At 45.8% G+C, this 22,856-nt stretch overlaps 1 protein-coding gene across 1 annotated transcript in view; it reads left to right on the top strand.

Moving 5' to 3' along the window:
* LOC123449327 (DExH-box ATP-dependent RNA helicase DExH14) overlaps positions 1-21,312 on the top strand; it is a 34,081-nt gene extending 12,769 nt beyond the window's left edge. The window contains exons 16-49 of the mRNA XM_045126515.1: positions 151-225; positions 301-432; positions 512-577; positions 1,119-1,184; positions 1,272-1,394; positions 2,415-2,564; positions 2,903-3,115; positions 3,208-3,363; positions 3,448-3,672; positions 3,749-3,850; positions 3,952-4,032; positions 4,126-4,206; positions 4,894-5,097; positions 5,181-5,297; positions 5,615-5,737; positions 5,808-5,897; positions 5,975-6,100; positions 6,215-6,277; positions 6,518-6,606; positions 7,328-7,418; positions 7,807-7,956; positions 8,039-8,230; positions 8,366-8,431; positions 8,503-8,658; positions 8,742-8,885; positions 9,268-9,335; positions 9,423-9,588; positions 9,697-9,759; positions 17,889-17,984; positions 18,079-18,246; positions 18,389-18,559; positions 19,067-19,213; positions 20,229-20,360; positions 20,982-21,312. Coding sequence (XP_044982450.1) covers positions 151-225; positions 301-432; positions 512-577; positions 1,119-1,184; positions 1,272-1,394; positions 2,415-2,564; positions 2,903-3,115; positions 3,208-3,363; positions 3,448-3,672; positions 3,749-3,850; positions 3,952-4,032; positions 4,126-4,206; positions 4,894-5,097; positions 5,181-5,297; positions 5,615-5,737; positions 5,808-5,897; positions 5,975-6,100; positions 6,215-6,277; positions 6,518-6,606; positions 7,328-7,418; positions 7,807-7,956; positions 8,039-8,230; positions 8,366-8,431; positions 8,503-8,658; positions 8,742-8,885; positions 9,268-9,335; positions 9,423-9,588; positions 9,697-9,759; positions 17,889-17,984; positions 18,079-18,246; positions 18,389-18,559; positions 19,067-19,213; positions 20,229-20,360; positions 20,982-21,062 — 4,173 coding nt within the window. The 3' untranslated portion in view covers positions 21,063-21,312. The remainder of the gene's footprint in view (positions 1-150; positions 226-300; positions 433-511; positions 578-1,118; positions 1,185-1,271; positions 1,395-2,414; positions 2,565-2,902; positions 3,116-3,207; positions 3,364-3,447; positions 3,673-3,748; positions 3,851-3,951; positions 4,033-4,125; positions 4,207-4,893; positions 5,098-5,180; positions 5,298-5,614; positions 5,738-5,807; positions 5,898-5,974; positions 6,101-6,214; positions 6,278-6,517; positions 6,607-7,327; positions 7,419-7,806; positions 7,957-8,038; positions 8,231-8,365; positions 8,432-8,502; positions 8,659-8,741; positions 8,886-9,267; positions 9,336-9,422; positions 9,589-9,696; positions 9,760-17,888; positions 17,985-18,078; positions 18,247-18,388; positions 18,560-19,066; positions 19,214-20,228; positions 20,361-20,981) is intronic.
* Positions 21,313-22,856: the final 1,544 nt, after the last annotated feature.

Consider the following 22,856-nt stretch of genomic DNA (forward strand, 5'->3'; position numbering starts at 1 on the left):
CTTTGAATGTAATGTTATTATGCTTCCACAGTGTTATTTATGTCGAGTATTATAATACACTGTTCAGGTCCTCTTGTTTCTTTTTTTCTTGATATCTGTATTCATTTTTCAGTCGATTTCAGTTGCACATTCTTATGTCATGCCTTGCAGATTGACCTAGCTGCTAAAGCAGGGGAGGTGGAGTTATTTTCAAATGCAGACCATCCCCAATACGGATTGATCAAGGTATACTTTACCATTCTGGTTTTATTATTAGTATTAAATCTAGTAATTTTTATTTACCTAGTCTCATGGTTGCAGAAAGATGTCAGTAAAGCCAAAAGTCGTGAAGTTATAGAATTTTTTGATGCTGGATTTGGCATACATAATGCTGGAATGATGCGTACTGACCGAAATTTGATGGAGCACTTGTTTGGTGATGGTCTTTTGAAAGTAAGTTGATGGTCTCTTGAAAGTAAGTTTCTGTGCAACCTTCAGTAATTTTAGTCATGTGCTAACTTATTTCGATTAGGTCCTTGTTTGTACAGCAACATTGGCTTGGGGAGTGAACTTACCAGCTCATACAGTTGTTATAAAGGTTAGTGTCTATTTGTTTTGTTTTTTTCATGCCAAAGAAACATTTCCCTTGAAATCTACATGACTTATTTCTTAACTAAGTATTGGTAAAATAAATTACTGTCAGCCTATGTATCACTAGTTATATTTTATTTAATTCCGTCTAGTAACTTGTTTAGGGGTAGTAAACTAACTAACTATGGATACTGTTAATAGGTAAAAGTGTTATTTGGAAAAGGTCATACTAAAAAAAAACTATCAGTTTAGTGACTTGTTTAGAGGTAGTAAACTCAGTAAATATAGATACTATTAATAGATAACAGTGTTCTTTGGAAAGGTCATACTCAAATTATCTCTGCAAAGGTGATAGTAAAAAAACTTACTAGTTTAGTTGGCTTAGATGGATGCAGATCAATACCCTTCTTATGATTGTGCCATCTTGAATACATTTTTTGGCTGATCCAGGGATGTTTCCAGTTGTCTACAATCCCCCCCCCCCCCCCCCCCATGTATTGCACTGCTTGCCTGCTGCATAAAGTAATATTAATATTACCAACAAACAGGGCACACAATTATATGATGCTAAAGCTGGCGGATGGCGGGATCTGGGGATGCTTGATGTGATGCAGGTTCCTCTCTGAACTTGTGTGATTTTGCATTCCTTCATCTCTATTGCTCAAATATTATATTCTAATGCTCTTTCATTTCCTTATTAGATCTTTGGACGTGCTGGGAGGCCACAGTTTGATAAGAGTGGTGAAGGAATTATTATTACGACGCATGACAAATTGGCTTATTACTTGAGATTGTTGACTAGTCAGCTTCCAATAGAAAGCCAGGTCAGAAAACATGTGACCTTTTACAATTTAGGATATTAGAACAAGCTGTGAACGATATCAATCAAATATTCTTCTGTGTCCAGTTATAGGTTAGAAGATTGAGTTGTAGAGGCGGTGTATCCAGTGAAACTGTGATTTGGTGAAAATTCCAAAAAATAAACCTTGAAAGTTCTATTTTTCTTGAAAAATTACATGGTTTAGTGGGTGATATATTCTAGAGCTCTGCAAATTTCATGGTCAAACTCAATCAAATAGGTGGGACATGAAGAGGAGTACTTTGCTGGAATAGTGTCACTTTTTTGACTAGTATTTGTCCCGCGTATTCGATTGATTTTGGCCTTGAAAATACAGAGGACCCTCCCCTACATCTGCTATTCTTTTTCATAGAATTCTTATAAACTCGTGAGTTTGTGATAATGCAAAATTTCACCGGATTGCAATTTTGCTTGATATTTTGCAAAAGGCAAAGGGCCACATGAACCCTCCCTTCCTCCTTCCCTCTCCATCTCTTTGAGTCTGTATGGTAAGCTCTTCAGTGCACATTTTGTTGTATATAAAGCCCTTGTTTTGTGTGCTACCTTGCATCTCTTCCAAGATACTTGCAAGTTGCATCTCCTCCTCATCCCCACCTCACCAAAATCTTGGTTTGTCATGGCATTAGATACAAGTACACGGACCACTGTGGATGCTCTAATACTAATTAATTTCCTTACCAGGGTAGTTTCTTAGGACTAGTTAATACTCCCTCCGTCCGGAATTACTTGTCACAAAAATGGATAAAATGGTTGTATCTAGAACTAAAATACGTCTAGATACATCCATGTCTGTGACAAGTAATTCCTGACGGAGGGAGTAGTCACTAATACCTTAAACATTGCTAATTTGCAAAGTCAGTTTCTTATTTGCTTGTAGTCTTGGCAAGTTTTTTCTTTTTGAAATGTAGCCTTTGGCAATTTGGTTGATTGCTGCAAGTTTTTTCAAGTCCATGCTTAATTTTTCATGACCACATTTATTTTGCAGTTCCTTGGATCGTTGAAAGATAATTTGAATGCTGAGGTTGCCTTGGGAACTGTAACAAATGTCAGGGAGGCCTGTGCCTGGCTTGGCTATACATACTTATTTAGAAGGATGAAGACTAATCCTCTGGTGTATGGGATAACTTGGGAAGAGGTAATATTTCTCCCATTGTTCACACTTTATATGTAAATCAATATCACTCTTTTCAGTGGATGACAAATTTTCTATTGTGGTTTTTGATATCATCCGAGTAAAATATCTGAAAAGCAGTCCTTGTACAAAATTCTATTAACATCTGTTACACTGTCTAGTTCTTTTTAACGCATTAATGCTTTCAGAAGTAAGTCATGGTCCCTGTATTCTTACGAACAACCATTTTGTATCATGTCAGAAACAGATAATTTATTACTCTTTGAGGTGCTTCACTGCACATGTTGGTACTCAAACACTTCTTTGATTGTGACAACATTTTAACTTGTATAACCATTAAGGTGATTGGAGATCCTTCCATGGGTGCCAAGCAAAGGTCATTTATTATTGATGCTGCACGTTCACTAGACAAGGCTAAGATGATGCGCTATGATGAAAAGAGCGGCAACTTCTACTGCACAGAGCTCGGTCGAATTGCAAGTCACTTTTACCTTCAGTACTCCAGTGTTGAGACGTACAACGAGATGCTCCGTCGTCACATGAGTGAAAGTGAGGTAGGCAGTTGGTTCATCTCCTTTTGTGGTTTCTTTGTCACAGCTTGTGATGCTCATGAAGTTTTATTGACCTTTCTTGATACCTACCTCAGGTGATTAACATGGTGGCCCATTCATCTGAATTTGAAAATATTGTAGTAAGAGAAGAAGAACAAGATGAATTAGAAACACTTGCCAGGAAAGCATGCCCATTGGAAGTTAAGGGTGGACCGACTGACAAGCATGGGAAAATTTCAATTCTCATACAGGTTACTGTTGAAGAGCTGTCACTTTTTTGCATTAAGTTTGAGTCCAGGAACATTCCTAAGTTGAGGAATTTGATCTATTTTCAGGTTTTTATTTCCCGTGCCTCAGTTGACAGCTCCTCCTTACACTCTGATGCCCAATACATTAGTCAAAGCTTGGGTCGCATTATGAGGGCGTTATTTGAGATTTGTCTGCGTAGGGGGTGGTCTGAGATGACATCCTTATTACTGGAATATTGCAAGGCCGTAGATCGCAAAATATGGCCACATCTCCATCCACTTAGGCAGTTCGATAGGGACATTTCTCCTGAGGTTGCTATTGGCCATTATTTTTTACCATATTGTGTTTTTCTCGTTTTCCAAATATAACTAATACTCTCTGAACTAGATATTGTGGAAACTTGAGGAAAGAAATGTGGACCTGGACCGTCTTTATGAAATGGAGGAAAATGACATTGGAGCCCTCATTCGTTTTTCTCATCAGGGAAGGGTATGTGTAGACTTAACAAGTCATGCATATATGGTAGATCCATTAGCTTGAGCTAGTGACTGTACCTGATGAAGCTAACACTTGTTTTTTCCCTACTGAAGTTGGTTAAGCAGTATGTTGGTTACTTCCCACATGTCAACTTATCTGCTTCCGTTAGTCCAATCACCAGGACTGTTCTGAAAGTAAGAGTCGATGTCAACTCAATTATTCTGATGTTTTTTTCCTCAAATTAGTTCATTATTTATGACTTACGCGATTACTATGATAATTTATAGGTGGACCTGCTTATAACTCCTGAATTTGTGTGGAAGGATCGTCACCATGGCATGTCACAACGATGGTTGATTATTGTGGAGGTGTGTTAATTTACACATATTATGTTGTTGCACCCGACACTATATCGTTTTAGAATTGTAGCAGAGTTGATAAAACTTATCTAATGTATAGTACTGGACTATGGTTAGTGTACTTACAGTTTGGTGTGATTATTTGAATATGCCGCTGATATGACTGTGCTTAGAGACTAGTAACTGCAGAGATAGACATACATCTATATACATCGTCATCATTTTAGGACTTAAGACATCAGTTCATTGTGCATGCAGTTGTATTAAGAACTGTACAGTGAATCAAATTCTGTAACTGCCATTTATGGGTGCCAATCTAATTTTGTCTCATTCAGTGTTAAGTTAGTTACTATTGGAGGCATGTATAGATGTGTGACGTTGTGTACCAGCAATTGATAAGGGCCAAAGAATTAGCTTATACTCCCTCCGTTCCAGAATATAAGGTGTATCGATTTGTGTGTAAGTCATTGTGTATGCTCGACCAAGATTATAGAATAAAATATCGACATCTACAATACAAAATAAATAAATTATGAAAATACTTTTCATGATGGATCTATTGATACAAATTTGGCACTGTAGATATTGGTATTTTTTTTTAAAAACATGGTCAAACATGAACATGTTTGACTTTTGAAAATTTGAATACACCTTATATTTTGAAATGGAGGGAGAAACAATAATATTTGTTTACAGGATTCTGAAAATGATACTATTTATCATTCGGAGCTCTTCACACTGACAAAGAAGATGGCAAGAGGTACACCTACAAAGATGTCCTTTAATATACCGATCTTTGAGCCTCATCCGCCGCAGTACTATATCCGAGCTGTATCAGACTCCTGGTTGCATGCGGAGTCAATCTTTACCGTCTCTTTTCATAATCTTACCTTGCCTCAGGTGAATTTAGCAACATCTTATGTCAGTTCCACAGTGTTTACATTCCACTGTCAAATCTTGAATTCTGCATGTGTTTCCTGCAGACACAAATAACACACACTGAACTTTTGGACTTGAAGCCTCTTCCACTGAGCGCTCTTGGCAACAAAGCATACGAAGATTTGTACAGATTTACCCATTTCAATCCGATACAAACACAGGTGCACTTTGGATTCCATTTATCTTTTATCTTGGCTGTTTCATGCTATGTTTCAGCATGCTAATGTTAGTGTATTTACACTACATAACTTTCTAGTTAAATGTTTTCGATACTTCAATTCAGTATTCCTACAGCAATTTGCCAATCTGTTTCTGTTGGAGGAAGTTGTCAAATGTTCCTTTTGCTGGATGACGGCTGGTGCATACACTGTTTATGCCGGCGGATTCCAGCTTAATGTACCTTTTCCTTTTATTTGTGGGGGAATGTACCTTTTCCTTTAATGCATATACTTTTTGTCCTGATGCTTTTGTCTTCCAGGCTTTCCATGTTCTTTATCACACTGAAACCAATGTGCTCTTGGGAGCACCAACCGGGAGTGGCAAGACAATTTCTGCAGAACTAGCAATGCTTCATCTTTTCAATACCCAACCGGACATGAAGGTTTGTTGATTGAACTCCTGTATAAAGCCAAGATATTTTTTGGCATTGATATGTTTTGACACCTTTTCAGGTAGTTTACATTGCTCCTCTAAAGGCTATAGTGCGAGAACGAATGAATGATTGGAGACATCGGCTTGTAACTCAGCTTGGGAAGAAGATGGTTTGTAGCATTCTGTCTTCTTTTCCGCCATCAATACATTATTGGGCTTAATGTAATTGAAGTGATGCTTTTGGCAGGTTGAAATGACTGGTGATTTTACACCAGACATGGTGGCCCTATTATCAGCTGATATCATAATTTCGACCCCCGAAAAATGGGATGGGATTAGTCGCAGTTGGCACAGTAGAAGTTATGTTATGAAGGTCTAATTTTTTTATTTCTATGTTGGCTAATATCTGTTTTGCTCTGTTTCTGTAAATTATATGGAGTATATAATTTTATTTTAAGTTGGTAATGACTTGTTAGCTTGCTGATAGGTTGGACTCATGATATTAGATGAGATACATCTTCTTGGAGCTGACCGTGGGCCTATTCTTGAGGTAACCCTTCCATACGCACAACTTGATAAATGCTTGTACTAAATTACAATGTAGGCTGCCTATGAACTCAGCCTTGTATGGCCTCTGAAGTAACTTCATTTACTTTGTACTACCATAACTCAACATTGTACAACTTATCGTCTTTTACATTGATTCATCTCAATACCATATGTTCTGTTGTGTTTATCCTTCTTTGAGGATGTACTCAATTGTTTACAATGGTGAAACTTCTGATTTCAGGTCATCGTATCAAGAATGCGATACATATCATCACAAACGGAGCGTTCAATTCGGTTTGTTGGTTTATCAACAGCATTAGCCAATGCTCGGTATGTTTCAAAGGGATACTTCGGCTTGTATTTCTCTCTACCCGCTATTACATCAGAATATCCTTATCTACTCTGTAATTTTATAGAACTATCTATGTGTTTTATGAGTTCTTCCCGCGTATGAACTGCAGCAACAATGTCATGTCATCATACATGCACCAGTGGTAAATCGTATTTGACCAGTGGCTCCCCTGGTTGTTGGGGGTCCTGATCAATGGATTCAATTAAGTGTACACATATTTTAAGAATAAATCCTATGACATGGATGCTAGGAGTATGCTCAATGTATTTGACAATCATAGGTATTATCATGTAGGACACGGATTTGGTGCTCTCAATAACTTGAAAGTGTTGTTTCTCATTTTTTTACTGATATGTATCGTGCAAAAACAAGTGTATGAGCAAAAAAAATCGTACAAAAGCATGTCCATTTACAAGCTCTACACGATGAATGACTAGTACAGTTAGATAACACAAAAAATCATGTTGTTGCATGAATGTTGCTAGTACACATACTTCTATGGTATGTACATCTATGTTCTTTTTCCACTTTCGAGCATGTTATGCACGTATATTCTTTTCTTCACCTTTGAGCATGTGGGCCCAGCATCAGCGCAGAATTAGGCTTGTCAGTGTTTATTTTTCGTAATGTGTATATTTATATGATCACTGGGTCACTTTCTGTGTGGGCTGACCACCTGCATCTACCATAATACTTCAGTGACTTGGCCGATTGGTTGGGCGTCAGAGATGATGGTCTGTTTAATTTCAAGCCCAGCGTGAGACCTGTACCTCTTGAAGTGCATATTCAGGTAAGGAGGATTTCAGTTGTTCTGTAAGTTCCTTGTTTGGTTCAATAACAACTGCCCATATTCTCCAGTAGAGTCACCTTCCCTCATCATGGTGGCTTTAGGCAAAAAGATACACACAACCATTCTTTTTTGAAGTTGTATTTTAAGAAATATATTCATTTATTAGTTCTTGTGCATTCTTGGATGGCACTTTTTTTAACCCGCAAGCAGATATTTAGGCAAGGTAATCTTCAGTTTTGTGTTACCTCGAGGAGAGAAAATATTTCCGGTTCCCCATTTGTGGATAGCAATTATTTATTTGAACGTTACATGTTTTGATATATCACAGCTTAAAAGAGGCTTCACAGTTTACATCATAAATTTGTATCACCTTTTTTTCCACAAACAGGGATATCCTGGGAAATTCTACTGCCCGAGAATGAATAGCATGAACAAACCAGCATATGCAGCCATATGTACTCATTCACCTGATAAACCAGTTCTCATTTTTGTGTCATCACGTCGACAGACGAGACTTACAGCTCTTGATCTCATTCAGGTAGAATGCTGCTCTGTTTTTCTGTCACTAAGAAAGTATATAGCTGGCTACTATCTTACATGTGTTGTACTCTATATTGCAGCTTGCAGCATCTGATGAGAAACCAACACAGTTCCTCAGCATGGCAGATAACTCTCTAGACATGATTCTTTCACAAGTCACTGATAGCAATTTGAGACATACACTTCAGTTTGGAATAGGTCTGCATCATGCAGGTCTAAATGATAGAGATAGGTCCTTGGTTGAGGAACTCTTTTCAAACAACAAGATTCAGGTGTGCTTTCTTTGATAACTGAATTTCTTGCTAACAGGTTCTTTGTTACACTTCAGTATGGTTATTGCAGTCTATTTTATCTGAACTTGGTCACATAGTTGAGCAAAGTGTAAGCATAATTTATTGTTTTGGCAGGTACTGGTATGCACTAGCACACTGGCTTGGGGTGTCAATCTTCCAGCTCACCTGGTCATAATCAAGGTGACATGATGCTTCACATTTTCTTCATCTTTGACGACATTTATGTGAGCACTCACTCCATTCTTTTGTAGGGCACTGAATACTATGATGGGAAAACAAAAAGATATGTTGATTATGTTATCACAGATATTCTACAAATGATGGGTCGTGCAGGTCGGCCACAATATGACCGACATGGCAAAGCTGTTATTCTTGTTCATGAACCAAAAAAGAGCTTTTATAAGAAGGTAGCATGTTACTTTGTCTACCTAACGAACAGTCCGATGCTTATTCATCTTGGGTTTAACACTCATTATTGTAATTGTTTCAGTTCTTGTATGAACCGTTCCCTGTTGAAAGTAATCTGAGGGAGCACTTGCACGATCACATAAATGCAGAGATTGTTTCGAGCACAATTGGTAATAAAGAGGAGGCAATTATCTATCTTACTTGGACTTATCTATATCGCAGACTGGTATTTATCTTGTTCTCTTTCCTAACTATGTTCTTTTAACTTATACTCCCTCGTCCCGAAATAAGTGTCGCAAATTTAATACTAAGTTAGTACAAATTTTGTACTAAAGCAGCAACACTTATTTTGGGACGGAGGGAGTACTTTATTGGACAATTTTTCATGTTCACTGTTTCAGGCTGTAATTTTCTCTGTGGTCAAAACCATAACTAACATGGATACAAAATACTTTACAATTGATGTACATATGTCGGATATATACAGCTGTCACATTTTCACGTTGGTTTAAACCTGTTACCCTTAAGCTATTGATAGAAGTCCTTCATTACATCGTTATGAAATTTTGATGTGGCTATATGCATCTATTGCAATGTCTGTTTGGCAGGTTGTTAATCCATCTTACTACGGATTGGAAGATACTGAAACATATACCTTGAATGCTTATCTCTCGAGGTGATAAACAAGGACCTCATTTAGCATAGACCTGCCACTAGCTTTAACATCACATGACAGTCTATCTATCCTGCTTTGTATAAACAGGTTAGTGGAAACTACACTAGAAGATCTTGAAGACAGTGGATGCATAAAAGTGGATGACCATTCTGTGCAGTCTTTAATTTTGGGGAAAATAGCTTCTCAATATTACCTTAGTTACCTTACCGTCTCAATGTTTGGGTCAAACATTGGTCCCAATACATCATTGGAGGTAAGTAAAATCGATGCCTTACTTATTCATAGTTCTTTATTTGGCTCTTGTAGCACCAGTTGATTTGGAACAGCTAGAAGATTAAACAGCCCAGACTATTTTTTGCAGGCCTTTGTGCACATACTGTCAGCTGCTGCAGAATTCGACGAGCTTCCTGTACGTCATAATGAGGTGAGTTTCCCTATCAACCCTTATTTTCCAAAAACCAAGCATTCCGTTTTGTCTATAGAATGATTGAACATGGAATGTAGTTCCTTTGACAAAGCCTGTCAGTCCTTGACATGAAAGTTTTAAAGGAAAAAGTGCTAAGGTCACTTTATATCCGTGGCATTTGCTCTTTGTCACCCTAATTTTTGGCTTTGCTTCTGGGAAGCGAACAAACACGAGATAGACTAGGAGACTAGAGGTGTGTATCTGCACCTATGTACCATATTGGTAGATTCTCAACGGAATGATGCATCATACCCATTTGCACACTTTGGCTTTGCATTTTGAAGAGGATCCATGGGGCTGGTCTAGCATATGCAATAGGGAGGAGGTGGCTGAAATGTCTCTTTTGCCCTTATGTGTACTGGGCATTCACACCATGTTACAGTAGCCCCAGTTGATTCGGTTGCATACTTGCATCATCTTTACCATTGCTTCCGATTGCCTAAAAAACGAAATTCTTATGATGCAAATATTCTGCCACAGCCTAGGAAAAAGGCCGGAAAACAGAACACAGATTGCGCATCATAGACTAAGGCATTTTGGTGACCGAGCTCCATGGAGCCCTTTATTTTTGAAAAAATCACAATTCAAACTTTTCGACTTCAAAAAAATTCTGAAAAGAAATATGCAACTACACAAGGATGAAATGTATATGTGTGTAAAAATTCAGGATGAAATACCTTTAAATGCGACCTGTACAAAAAAGACAAATTTTTGGACTTTAAGGATGAATAGTATCATCTATGGCTTAATGCACTTATGCATGCTACTATGTTGTCAATTGAGAGGGCACTAATGGCTCCCTCCGCTCCCTGCTCCGCCTCCACCTCCTAGCCTAGCTCTCCCGCCCCGCCCGCCGCCGTCGCCCCTGCCAGCAAGCCGCCCCCGCTCCCCTCCTCCCCCCGGCCTTGCGCCATGGGCGCCGTCGCTGCTGACCCTGCCGACCGTCGAACGACCCTCTTCGGCGAGCGCGTTTCCTACGGGGAGCGCTGGAGCAGCTCGGAGAGCGAGTCTTCGACGTGGTTGTACAGAGACGTCGCACGCACGCTACCTGCCCATCGCAGCTTCGCCGGCCGCTGCCGCCCCAGGGCGCCTCGCGCCTGCCGCTCTCCCGGCCGTCAAGGACCGCCTTGGCCCCCGCTCGGAGGTGCACCGTGTGTCGGGCGGACCCGTGCTCGATGCCGATGGCTTCCAGCAGCCCCGTCGCAGGCACCGTCGCCGACGCCTGCGTCCGGACGACTCCCCAGCCCTTCGTCCCCCCGCGCCGTCGCAGCCTGTCCCTGGAGGAGGTCGCTGGGCTCTGCTTACGATGCCTCAACCACCGGCACCGGGTGCGGGACTACCCCAACGACATTCGGTGCCGACGCTGCCTCGCCTCCGGTCACGCTTGCGTGGCCGATGCTCCGCCGATGCGCCGCCACAGCCCCCACGTGTGGACGAGGCCGCGCAGCCACGCCCCCTCGTGGCGCCGCCGCCAGGGCCTCCCCCCCCCCAGCCGCGCGTCGTCGGGTGGCTCCCCCGTCACCTCCTTCCCCTCCGGTCCCGGTTCCCACGCCGGCTCTGGCCCGACAGCCGCCCCTGGATGGCCCTGCACGGGTCATCATGGTGCAAACGGTGGAGATGGACGAGGCCGAGCTGATCCTCGCCCGAGCGATGGTGGCCTCCATCACGGGCAACTGGCCGCGGGTTTCCACGGACGAGGTGGCCGGGCTGCTTCTCAGCTCGCTGGAGCTCGCCGAGGGCGACCTCGCCGTGCATGCGCACCACCCCGAAGACTTCCTCACCATCTTCTCCCTGGCAACCATACGTCGGCTCAACGGCGAGCACTTCATCAGCTCGTCTCGCTCTGCGCTCTCGCTGCGGCCCTGGTGCAAGCTGGCTCACGCCGGCGCCGACGAGCTCAGGTACCGCGTGGAGTTGGAGCTCCGGGGCATCCCAGCCCACGCATGGCACCTCTCTACAGCCGAGCATGTGCTGGGCGAGAGCTGCTGGATCGAAAGGCTGCACCCCCGCACGCGCTCCCGCGCCGACCTGGCCGTCTTCCGCCTCTCCGGCCGTGCGCATGACCCCGTCGAGATCAGGCGCGCCGCGATCCTGGAAATCGTCGAGCAGCTGCCCTCCCGCTTGCCCACGGAGGCGCCCACCATCAGGACCCTGTCATTCCCCATCTCCATCGCGCTCACCAAGGCAGAGTTGATCAGGGTTGCTCCGGCCGGCCCTCAGGCCACCGGAGGCCTCGATGGAGACGATGCTAGCACGGGCGGGAGGAATGGCCAGGGCCATGGCCTGGGTCCCGCTCCGGGGCGCGCGCGCCGCTGCGGCCGCAAGCGTCGGCGTACTGAGGAGGCTCTGCCTGGCTGGGCTGACGACATGGCCATTGACGCGCCGGCCTGGCACGCAGATCGCCGCCACGGCGGCATTCTGGCCATGCCCGACGGCGCCGCCGAAGGCTGTGCGTCCCGCAAGGCTGAGCATGCTGACCTGGCCAGGTCAGCCGGGCACCGCAGGCCTTCGTTAGCGCGTCAGGAAAGGAAAGAAGGGGCGCGGCAAAGACCTGCCAAAGGTGGCTTTGACGGTGGCCCCAACGCACCAGCCTGCCCATTCCACGGACGGCGACAGGGCGGTTGCTGGCTCGGGGACAGCTGGCGGACTGCGGTTGGCTGACGGTGGCCACGAACCTCTGGCGATTCAAATCCGTGCGCTTTCCTCGCGCTCGAGGTGGATGCGATCGGGATCGCACCTGCGACGGCTGACCCATCGTCTTGTCGGGATCTCCACTTCCTCAGCCAGGTCCCCGACTCGCAGCCTGTGGCCCCCGCCTCGCCAGCCATGCCTGCCGCTCGGTCGGGGCAAAGCGGCGCCTCGCTCACCCCTGTCGCGCGTGATCTGCCATGCGGCCTAGACCGATCACCGCGGCCCCACGCACGCGACGTCGAGGAACGGGCGGGAAGCGGGGCTGCCTTTGCCGCTGCACCTGCCACGGTTGCTGGGCCTTCGCCCACTCCCCTGCACGTGGCTGGGCCCGTCACGCCTGGGCCGCTTCCTAATGGACCTGCCCCACCCGCACCAGCCGAGGTTGCTGTGCCTCTCGCTCGCACCAGCCCGCTCGCCCTCACCATCTTGCAGCGGCCTGAGCGCCGCGATGATCGTGGCGCCCCCACTGCCGCCTCTCGCGTGTCCATCCCAGGGCGATTCGCCTCGCCCCCGATCACCATGCGGAGACCGCGCAGCGGCCGCCCGCGAGCCAATCCTGGACGTTGGGCGAGTTCCTGGCAGCGGCTACGGAGCACATCAACGCGACCCTGCCGTCTCCTGGGAAACGACCACGACCTCTCAACTTCAGTCCCAGGCGAGGACGTTCTGCCGCCGCGACGCCCGCTGCTGCACCGCCCAGGGCGGAGAGGAGAGCCCAAGTGCAGATTCTGCGCACCCTCGGTATAGTGGGCATCAACCAGACGATTTCTCCCGCCGAGATGAAAGCCTACGACGACATGTTTGCCACCCCGATTCAGATGCCGGTCTTGCAGGCCATCGCTGCTCTGGTCGACAGGGAGATCCCTGCATGCCTGGCGCCAGCAACCCATGATGCCGTGGCCTGCGCGAGCTAGTGCCGCCGGAACGCCAACAGTCGACCTCCTGCACATGGATCATGGTTTGCAAGTTGCTCTGTGGAACGTTAGGGTCTTAACTCGCGCGCTAGGCGTTGCGCCATTCGTTCGCTTCTCTGTACCACTCGCGCGTCCATTGTGTGCCTCCAGGAAACTAAGATGGCTTTGATCTCGTCGTCTATTGTGCTGGACACCCTTGGGTCTGAATTCGATGGTTCCACTTACCTCCCGGCCGATGGCACGCGTGGAGGCATCCTTCTCGCCTGGAAAACCCGAGCTGTCACGGTCTCCGACCTCCTGTTCACGCAGTACGCTGTGACAACGAAGGTGTGCGCGCCCAGTGGCAACCCTTGGTGGCTTACCACGGTCTATGGCCCCTAAAGCGACCAGGACAAGCTGCTGTTCCTGCAGGAGCTGCACGACATTCGCGCCGCCAGCCCAGGCCCGTGGATGCTGTGCGGGGATTTCAACCTCATCTATCGAGCCTCGGACAAAAGCTCGGGTAGCCTGAACCATCGCATGATGGGTAGGTTCCGTCGCACCATCAACGACCTCGCCCTGAAGGAGGTCTATCTCAATGGGTGTCGCTTCACATGGTCAAATGAGCAATCGCCTCCCACGCTTGTGCACCTCGACCAGGTCCTCTGTACCGCGGATTGGGAGGACAGCCATGGCGAGTGTCACCTCCGCTGCCTGGCATCCGTCATGTCCGACCATTGCCCATTGCTGCTGCACTGCTCCCCTATGCCCTCGGCTCACAAGCGCTTCCATTTTGAGGAGTATTGGCTGCGCCTCGACGGCTTTCACGATACGGTGGCCACGGCTTGGGGATCGGTGACCGACCCCGATCCCTTTCGTCGGCTGGTTAGGCGTCTGCAAGCCACAGGTCGTGCCCTCAAGAGCTGGAGCGCCAAGTCTACGGGCAACATCATGGACAAACTCGCTATCTCCCGCGAGCTGATTTCGTGCTTCGACCAGGGGATGGAGGTCCGCACGCTCTCCCCCCGGAAGACTGGCTGCGCAAACAGCTCAAGATGGCCTATCTCGGCTTGGCCTCGCTCGAGCGCACGATTGCTCGGTAGCGCGCTCGCATATCCATTCTCTTGGACGGAGATGCGAACACGAGCTTCTTTCACAGGCAATGCACGTATCGCCGGCGGAAGAACGGAATGCACAACCTGCTCGTGGATGGGCAGGTGCTCTGCGAGCATGAGGAGATGGCCCAGGCGGCATTCGTGCACTTTGACGGGCTGCTGGGCACAGCCCCCGACCCGGCCCACACGCTGGACCTCGAGCAGCTCATCACGCCTGTCGACCTGGCGAGCCTGGAGACGCCATTCAGCCCAGAGGAGATCTGGGAGGCGGTCAGGCGCATGCCCGCGCATAAGGCGCCAGGGCCGGACGGCTTCACCGCGGAGTTCCTGCGCGCTTGCTGGAACATCATCAGGCAGGACATCCTCGATGTCTTCGAGCTGCTCTACGCGCTGCGCCGGCGCGGTTTCAGCAAGCTCAACCAAGCGCTGCTAACCCTCCTGCCGAAGCGCGCCGACGCCCACAGGCTTGGCGACTACCGGCCGATTTGCCTGATCCATATTGTGGCTAAGCTCTTTGCGAAGGTACTGTCATTGCGCATAGCCCCGAAGTTAGACAGCCTGGTGAGCCGCTACCAGAACGCCTTCATTGCCGGACGCACGCTCCACGACAACTTCATCCTCATCCGACAATCCCTCAAGCTGCTTCACCACCTGGGCGCGCCGAGAATTATGCTCAAGCTCGACCTCATATCCTGGCCCTTCCTCTTCGAGGTCCTGCGCCAATATGGGTTCGGAGAGAGATTCCGGGAGTGGCTGGCCATCCTCCTATCGTCGGCCAGCACCCGCGTCATGCTCAATGGTGTGCCCGCCCCCCCGATATGGCACCGCCGCAGGCTGCGCCAAGGTGACTCGACATCCCCGTAGCTCTTTGTCCTGGCTGTCGACACGCTCGGCCGCCTCATGCAGCGGGCCCTCCAGACCGGCATCCTTCGGCGCCTTCACCCGCGCCGCGATATTCCGGCTATATCAATTTACGCCGACGACGTGATGCTGTTCTGCCACGCCACGACCGATGAAGTCCTCGCCGTGAAGAGCATTTTGGGCGTCTTTGGTGCGGCCTTCGGACTTCACATGAACTACGGCAAGAGCTCCGCAACGGCGCTGCATGGTGACGAGTCGAGTGCTGACTTGCTGGAGATTCTCGGATGCTTGGCGGCGGACCTGCCTATCACATACCTTGGCATTCCGCTCACCACCCGCCGCCCTTCCGCGGCCCAGATGCAGCCGCTTGTTGAAACGGTGGCTGGACGCCTCCCGTCGTGGAAGGCTTGGCTTATGAACAAGGCCGGGCGGCTGGCGCTTGTCAAGTCGGTGCTCAGTGCAATCCCCATTCACCAGCTTCTCGCCCTTGCGCCTCCGAAGAAAACCCTGAAGCAGCTTGAGAAGATCCAGCGAGGTTTCCTTTGGGCTGGCCGCGAGGCCGCCCAAGGAGGGCACTGTCACATGAATTGGCGCCGGGTCTGTCGGCCGATCGAATATGGCGGACTGGGTGTCCGCGACCTTGAGCGCACTGGGCTCGCCCTCAGGCTCAGATGGCTATGGCTCTCGAGGACGGACACTGACCGGGCTTGGCAAGGCCTGGACTTGCAGTTCACCCCTGAGGAGAGCGGCCTCTTCCACGCCTCCACTACCATGCTGATCGGGGACGGAGCGACATCCCTTTTTTGGGAGGACCGCTGGCTCCACGGTTAGTCCATCCGCGAGCACGCACCCTTGTTGTACCTGTGCATCCCCAAAAACCAAAGGAAATCACGGACGGTGGCTGAGGGCATCGGCGGTAACGCCTGGGCGCGGGATATCCACGAAAACCTTGGCCTGCAAGAGATTGGGCAATACCTTAGGCTATGGCTGCTTGTGTCGCACACCACTCTGTCCACCGAGCCGGACAAGCTTGTCTGGAACTGGACGGCCAATGGCATCTACACGGCGCGGTCATGGTACCGGGCCACCTTCCACGGATCTATAACCTGTCGCTCGTGGAAGCTGATATGGAAGGGCTGGCCGCTGCCGAAAGTGAAGTTCTTCCATTGGCTCGCCAACCAGGACCGCTGCTGGACCGCAGAGCGGCTCGCCCGCCATGGCCTTCCTCATCATCCTCGGTGCCTCCTATGTGACCAAGAGCCGGAAACGATCCGGCACTTGTTGCTCACATGCCCATTCGCGAGGCAGACCTGGCATGAGATCCTCTCATGGCTGCGCCTGCCGGCTCCGGCGCCAGATCAGGACGCCACGTTCCAGGACTGGTGGCTTCGGGCGAGGGACGCCACGCCACACCCGCTTCGCAAAGCGCTGATCTCGGTTGCACTCTTGGTGCCTTGGATGACATGGAAGTATAGAAATGCGTGTGTTTTTGACCATGTAATCCCGTTGCTCGATGAGCTCGTTGACAAGATCAAGGATGAATCCCGATGCTGGGCAAAAGCCGGGGCTAAAGGGCTCAGGATAACCCTGCCTTCATCCTGGGACGTCCACTGATCACCTTGTAACGCTGATGTACTAGCCTCTTAGGAGGATGTAACCCCCCCCCCCCTCTCTTCAATGCAATGAAACGCATAGGCTTTGTTGCGTTTTCTCAAAAAAAAAGGATGAATAGTATCGTGTGTCAAAAGCCTCAGATTTTTTTTTCACAACCCTCATTTCAACGTATTTCGTCCTAAAAATTCACACACATGCGTGTTATGCCTCCATGTATATCTGTATTTTTTTACAGATTTTTTAAAATTGAAAAATATGAATTTTAATGAATTTTGGGTTTTTCAAAAACAGGCCTCCATGGAGCCCGAGCTCGAAAAGACATTTTCGCGCATCATAGCACTATATATATCAAAAGTGTTAGCAATTCACAGCAGATCTTTTTGTAGAACAGATGAGGCATAAAAAGCACAACCGTGTACTGCAGCATGCATCAGTCGGTCAGTCCATAGGTATAGGTTCACAAGTACGCATGCACAATGGAAAAACAGAACTTTCACGTGATCCCTCCCAAGACGAACAATATCATAGTAATTTGTGCAGCGTGTTCTGGCAAATGCATTTCAGGAAGGCCACAAATTCAGAGTGAGCAACGGCGAATCTGAAATGTCTTGTATCCAATTTCGCCACATTAGAAGAATAGAGCAAACTGGTTTTCCTTTTTACTCAAGGCAATTATCTACACCCTCCGTCTCAAAATAAGTGACTCAAAAATGACTCAACTTTGCACTAACTTTAGTACAAAGTTGCGTCACTTTTGAGTCACTTATTTTGGGACGGAGGGAGTATTTGTTTGGAGGTGGAAAATACCATACATCCAGTCCATCAAAACATTATGATCTTAGTATAATACCCTGAACTTGATTTTGTCACAATGTTATCTCTTTGATTGCACTAATGTTTTTCTCCTTTTCAGGATACCTTGAATCGAACACTCTGCGAAAAGGTCCCGTATTCAGTTGACCAGCACCACCTTGATGACCCACATGTTAAGGCTAATTTACTCTTCCAGGTAAGGGGAGTTCAACTGATGTTAAGGCTAATACGTACTTTACAATGTACAGTGAGGTGCTAAATACCTTCTTCTTTCCATGTTTGCTTTGCAGGCACACTTCTCCAGAGCAGAATTACCAATTAGCGACTATATCACTGACTTGAAGTCAATTCTTGATCAGAGCATACGTATTATACAGGCTATGATTGATGTATGTGCCAACAGTGGATGGCTTTCAAGTGCATTGACATGTATGCATCTCTTACAAATGATCATACAGGTGAATTTTGTTGATTAAGATTTTCTTTCATTTAAATGATCTGTGGTAGTTAGGTTCTGGATGGAAGGATAACATTGTACCAGTGTCAGAATTCCAAATAGGGGTTTTCTTCATCAACTGAACTTCAATTTTGTTTTATCAGGGTCTCTGGTTTGAGAGAGATTCATCACTCTGGATGTTACCATCCATGAATGATAACCTTCTAGATCATCTTAAAGGCAGAGGAGTTTCAACAGTTCTGAGCTTGCTAGATCGTTCTCGTGAAGAATTACACAAGTTGCTTCAACCATTTTCTGCTGCAGAGTTGTATCAGGTACTACTTTGGACTTCCATTGTACTGCCTTTGGATGAACACTCGTATAAAAGAACATCTGTTTCCCTCGCAATCTTAGATATCCGCTGAAATGTATGATTGGCAGTTACATATCTGTATTTCTACCTTTAGCATGGTACAGAAGTGCTTTCAAATCTGCTATTGAAATATTACTGAGAAATATTATTTGTGCTAGACTCAGCCACTTCTGCTTTTGTGTAGTGCCCAAGAGTCTCTAGCCTCATATTAACGATAGGCATACTCTGTTTGGAACAAAAATGTTTTTGAAACCTTGAGTTTTCATGTAGTGTGGTGCAAGGCCACGCTTTCCTTTTGTCCAGTTGTCTTTTACGGCTTGTTTTTTTTGGGAGGTACCTTTACAACTTGTATAACTGGATAATTTATGTCATCCATGCAATAAAGGTCATTTGGTAATATCCTCAATTCCTCGTACTGCCAGATGGAAATGAAAATCATATTTGTGAATATTATGTTTGTATTATGCAGGATCTGCAACATTTCCCTTGCCTTGATGTTAAAGTTAAGCTGCAGAATGAACACAAGGAGCAGTCAAAACCTCAAATGCTGAACATTAGAATGCAAATTAAAAATACACGTCGTTCGCCAAGAGCATTTTCCTCTAAATTCCCTAAGGTTAGTGACTATGTAAAATTGCTATGATTTATAAGTACTGCTTGCATCTTATTGTCAAACATACGGCATTGTATGATTGGATTAGACTGCTGTTACATAAGTTAAACATTGACCATTTATGACCTCAAATGCAAGATTCTGTTATAGTGCTTTTTAATGATATACTAGCGAAAGTTTCACGACCTGCAAGTCATATCTATGGTATTATCTACAGTGTCAAAAACCATCTTATTTTATGGGACAGAGGGAGTACATATAATCGAAAATATTTTACTGCATGGATCCCATAGGGACATATACTTGCAGGTGGATAGAGTAACTTTACAAAACCCTTTGACATGATAGTGGTACTTTTGAGAACTGTAATGTATGCTTCAGCGGTATTATACTTGTACTGAGTAATCTAACATGATAAATAGCCTTCCAAGTTGGTGTTTGATTTAAAAGATTGGATAAACAAATCCGCATGCAACTTTTTCGATAATTTTAAACATTTGAAATAGTATACAAAAAATTGATAGTTTTGTTGAAAGTTTCAGTGTACCAACAAGTAACTTAAGCTATCTCAGGCAAAACCCCTTTTCTCAGGCAGAAATCAATGTGCTAGGGGGCAAATAACCATAGATTAGCTCACAACTCTGATTTGCTACTGGCATTATCAAACTTGCCATGTGTTGATAATCATGAAGCCTCCCTAGAATTATTACCCTGTGCAATGAAAAAGCAGATGCATAGATTCGCCAAAGCAAATAGCAAAAAACTACTATTTCGGTAGTTTGCGAGTTTGACATTTTTACAGAGCTTTCCGGTGGTCTAAGAAACTGTTTGTATACTCCTGATATCTTGTGCTAATGCATGTTATACTTGTAACTGACTGTTACTATATTAGCTCCAATGTGTTACTCGTAAATCTTCTTTAGCTTCAGTATTATTGCCTTTTGGACTTCTTATTGATGTTCGTTCCTGAAGTTCAATAAATGCCTTTGCATTTAACTTGCCATGCTGTTTTCTGTAGGCGAAACAAGAAGCCTGGTGGCTGGTCCTGGGGAATACTACAAGCTCGGAGCTATATGGTCTGAAAAGAATTAGTTTTGCAGATCGTGTGCTTAATACTCGCATGGAATTGCCACCGATGTTAAATATCCAGGTAATAATTCCTCCACATGTGAATTGCCAGGCTAAGCAAAGCTCAGTGCGAATATATTGTTCTGCTTGAGTGACTTGACGTTTGTGCCCAATAATCGTCTAAATTTTTACTTAATGAACAATAATAATTGAGCAGCAATCTAAATGATGAGCCTTACTATGCTAGAGCCGACACCAAATTGGCAATATATTAGCTCTGCATATACTCCCTCTGTCCGGGATTACTTGTCGTAAAAATGGATAAAAGTGAATGTATCTAGAACTAAAATATATCTAGATACATCCATTCCCATGACAAGTATTTCCGGAGGGAGGTAGTACCCTTTTACCCTTGCCATGTTTGGCCATTCGCTATGCATCTGTTGTTATTCAGTGTTTTCAGTTTGTTGTATAAACATTGAATCTGAACAATATGCAGACCTAATATGTCCATCCATATTTCTTGGTGGATTCTGTCAGATTGCTGTATAAACTTGGGATCTGAGCAAATGCAGGACATATTTTTTTGTTTCCAATGAAGACTCGTATGATTTCCATGTGCTGGCGCTGTGCTTGGATAATTACACAGTCCTTTTTTTTTTTTGCATTTTTAAATGTTTTGACGAGAGGATGCTCTTTTCAGGAGGCAAAGCTGATTGTTGTGTCAGACTGCTACCTTGGGTTTGATCAGGAGGTGTCCCTTGGGCATCTAGGGAAGGTCTAATTCTTCCGCGGACTAGCAGATCTGCTTTTGTGGAACTCAGTTCCCAGGAATTCAGATATTCAAAATCAAGCAAGCTCCCATGCTCATCAGAGCCTTTCTGGATTTCGCTTTTGTATAGGTTTACTTGAGTGTAGCCAAAAACATGTCTCTTTTAATGCTTATATACACAAATCGATTGTGAGGTGGTTTTGGTCCTCATATGATTTTTACACGTCTCTTTTGGAAGCAATGAACATCTGTTATAAGTTTACTTTTCCACATGCCATAATTGATATCCTTCACCAGATCAATATTCATCGTGGCTTGTCAATGGATCACATCCAGGAGTTTGTCACCGCCCGGGAAAAGCTTACTCATATTAATCTCACCCAAGGAATTCAGGACAACATACTTGGAAATCCACTACCAATGGGGAGTAGTTGACGTCTTCGGCATACAAGGCACAATTGTTGGGCTAACCTCCACGTCCATGGATTCCACGGGAGTGATGCAGTGTTTTCAATGTATATTTTTCGCGGGGATTTTCAGTGTATATTGGGCACCCTCTCATGTACCACAATACCGTGCAACAAAAAATAGTTCATACAACAAATAGTTCATACAACAAATAAAGCTCAACCCAGTGTGGTGCACCGTTGAGCCATGATCTCATGCTGCTTTTCCATGTAACATTGTTGTTGTGGCCCAATCATAGCACCAGTGATCGACACAGTTTAGAATGATAACTTGTCAGCACTACCATCATACCGATGATGAAACTATCGTCCTGCGAGTTGTGGAAGACAACAGAGATAAGATTAGGAGTTTACTGAGGTTCAAGACCTTGAGATGGGTAATAGCCCTAGTCCTGATACGAGTGTATATTAAGGGCTCCTTTGATTCAAAGGAGCTCTATAAGATTTTTGAAGGATTGAAATCCTTAATCCTTAGGATTTTTTCCTACATTGGTCCTTTGGTTCATAGGATTGAATCCCATAGAATCTTTTCCTATGAAATCTTCTATACTACATTTCATAGGAAACCTAACATCCACTCCATTTTTTTTAATTTCTTTTTTACAATTTCTTTGTTTTTCCTATGGCATCAAACACTCCTTGCTAACCCTATAGAGTTCAAATAAACAATGCTACCCCAACCCTACAATTCTCCTATTCTTGTGTTTTTAAAATCCAGCGAATCAAAAAGGCCCTAATATGGTGTTTATGGAGTACAAGAATTAGATTGCAATATGGTGTTTATGGAGTACAAGAATTAGATTGCACCAACAAAGCCAAGTCTTACGACAATGGTGATTGTAATGTCGATGTCTTCTTTGGCGGCAAGCGGCCATGTGCCCCGAACACGATTTCCGTTTTGTGTGTGATAGCATAACACATGAGTGACCTTGTCGTCTCGCAAACTGTGCGTAATGCGTGGTCTAGGTTATGGTTGCTATGCTGAAGTGCTCGCTTTAGAAAAAAATGCTAGCATAGGGACATTGCATCGTACGTAGCCTTGCAGCACTCGCGGCCGACGCCGAAACCCAGGAAGAAGGGGCCACGCAACATGTGGGACGGAGGTGAGCAGGCACCCGGGGTGTATGACGGCGATGCGAGCGCCATGATCGCCGTCTGGAGTCCTCCGGCGGGATCTACAACCAGAGCGCGTCCGCGTATGTGCGATGTGGAGAGAGGCGGCGGAGGAGGGGAAGAATGCGATCGAATGAGTCGGGGCAGGGGCCTAATATCGCCGTGATTGCGTGGCGGTCACGCGCCTCCGAGTTCGTCCGGACGTCGGATTGGAAATGCCGAGCGT

Source organism: Hordeum vulgare, chromosome 4H (assembly GCF_904849725.1).
Source record: "Hordeum vulgare subsp. vulgare chromosome 4H, MorexV3_pseudomolecules_assembly, whole genome shotgun sequence".
NCBI lineage: Eukaryota > Viridiplantae > Streptophyta > Magnoliopsida > Poales > Poaceae > Hordeum > Hordeum vulgare.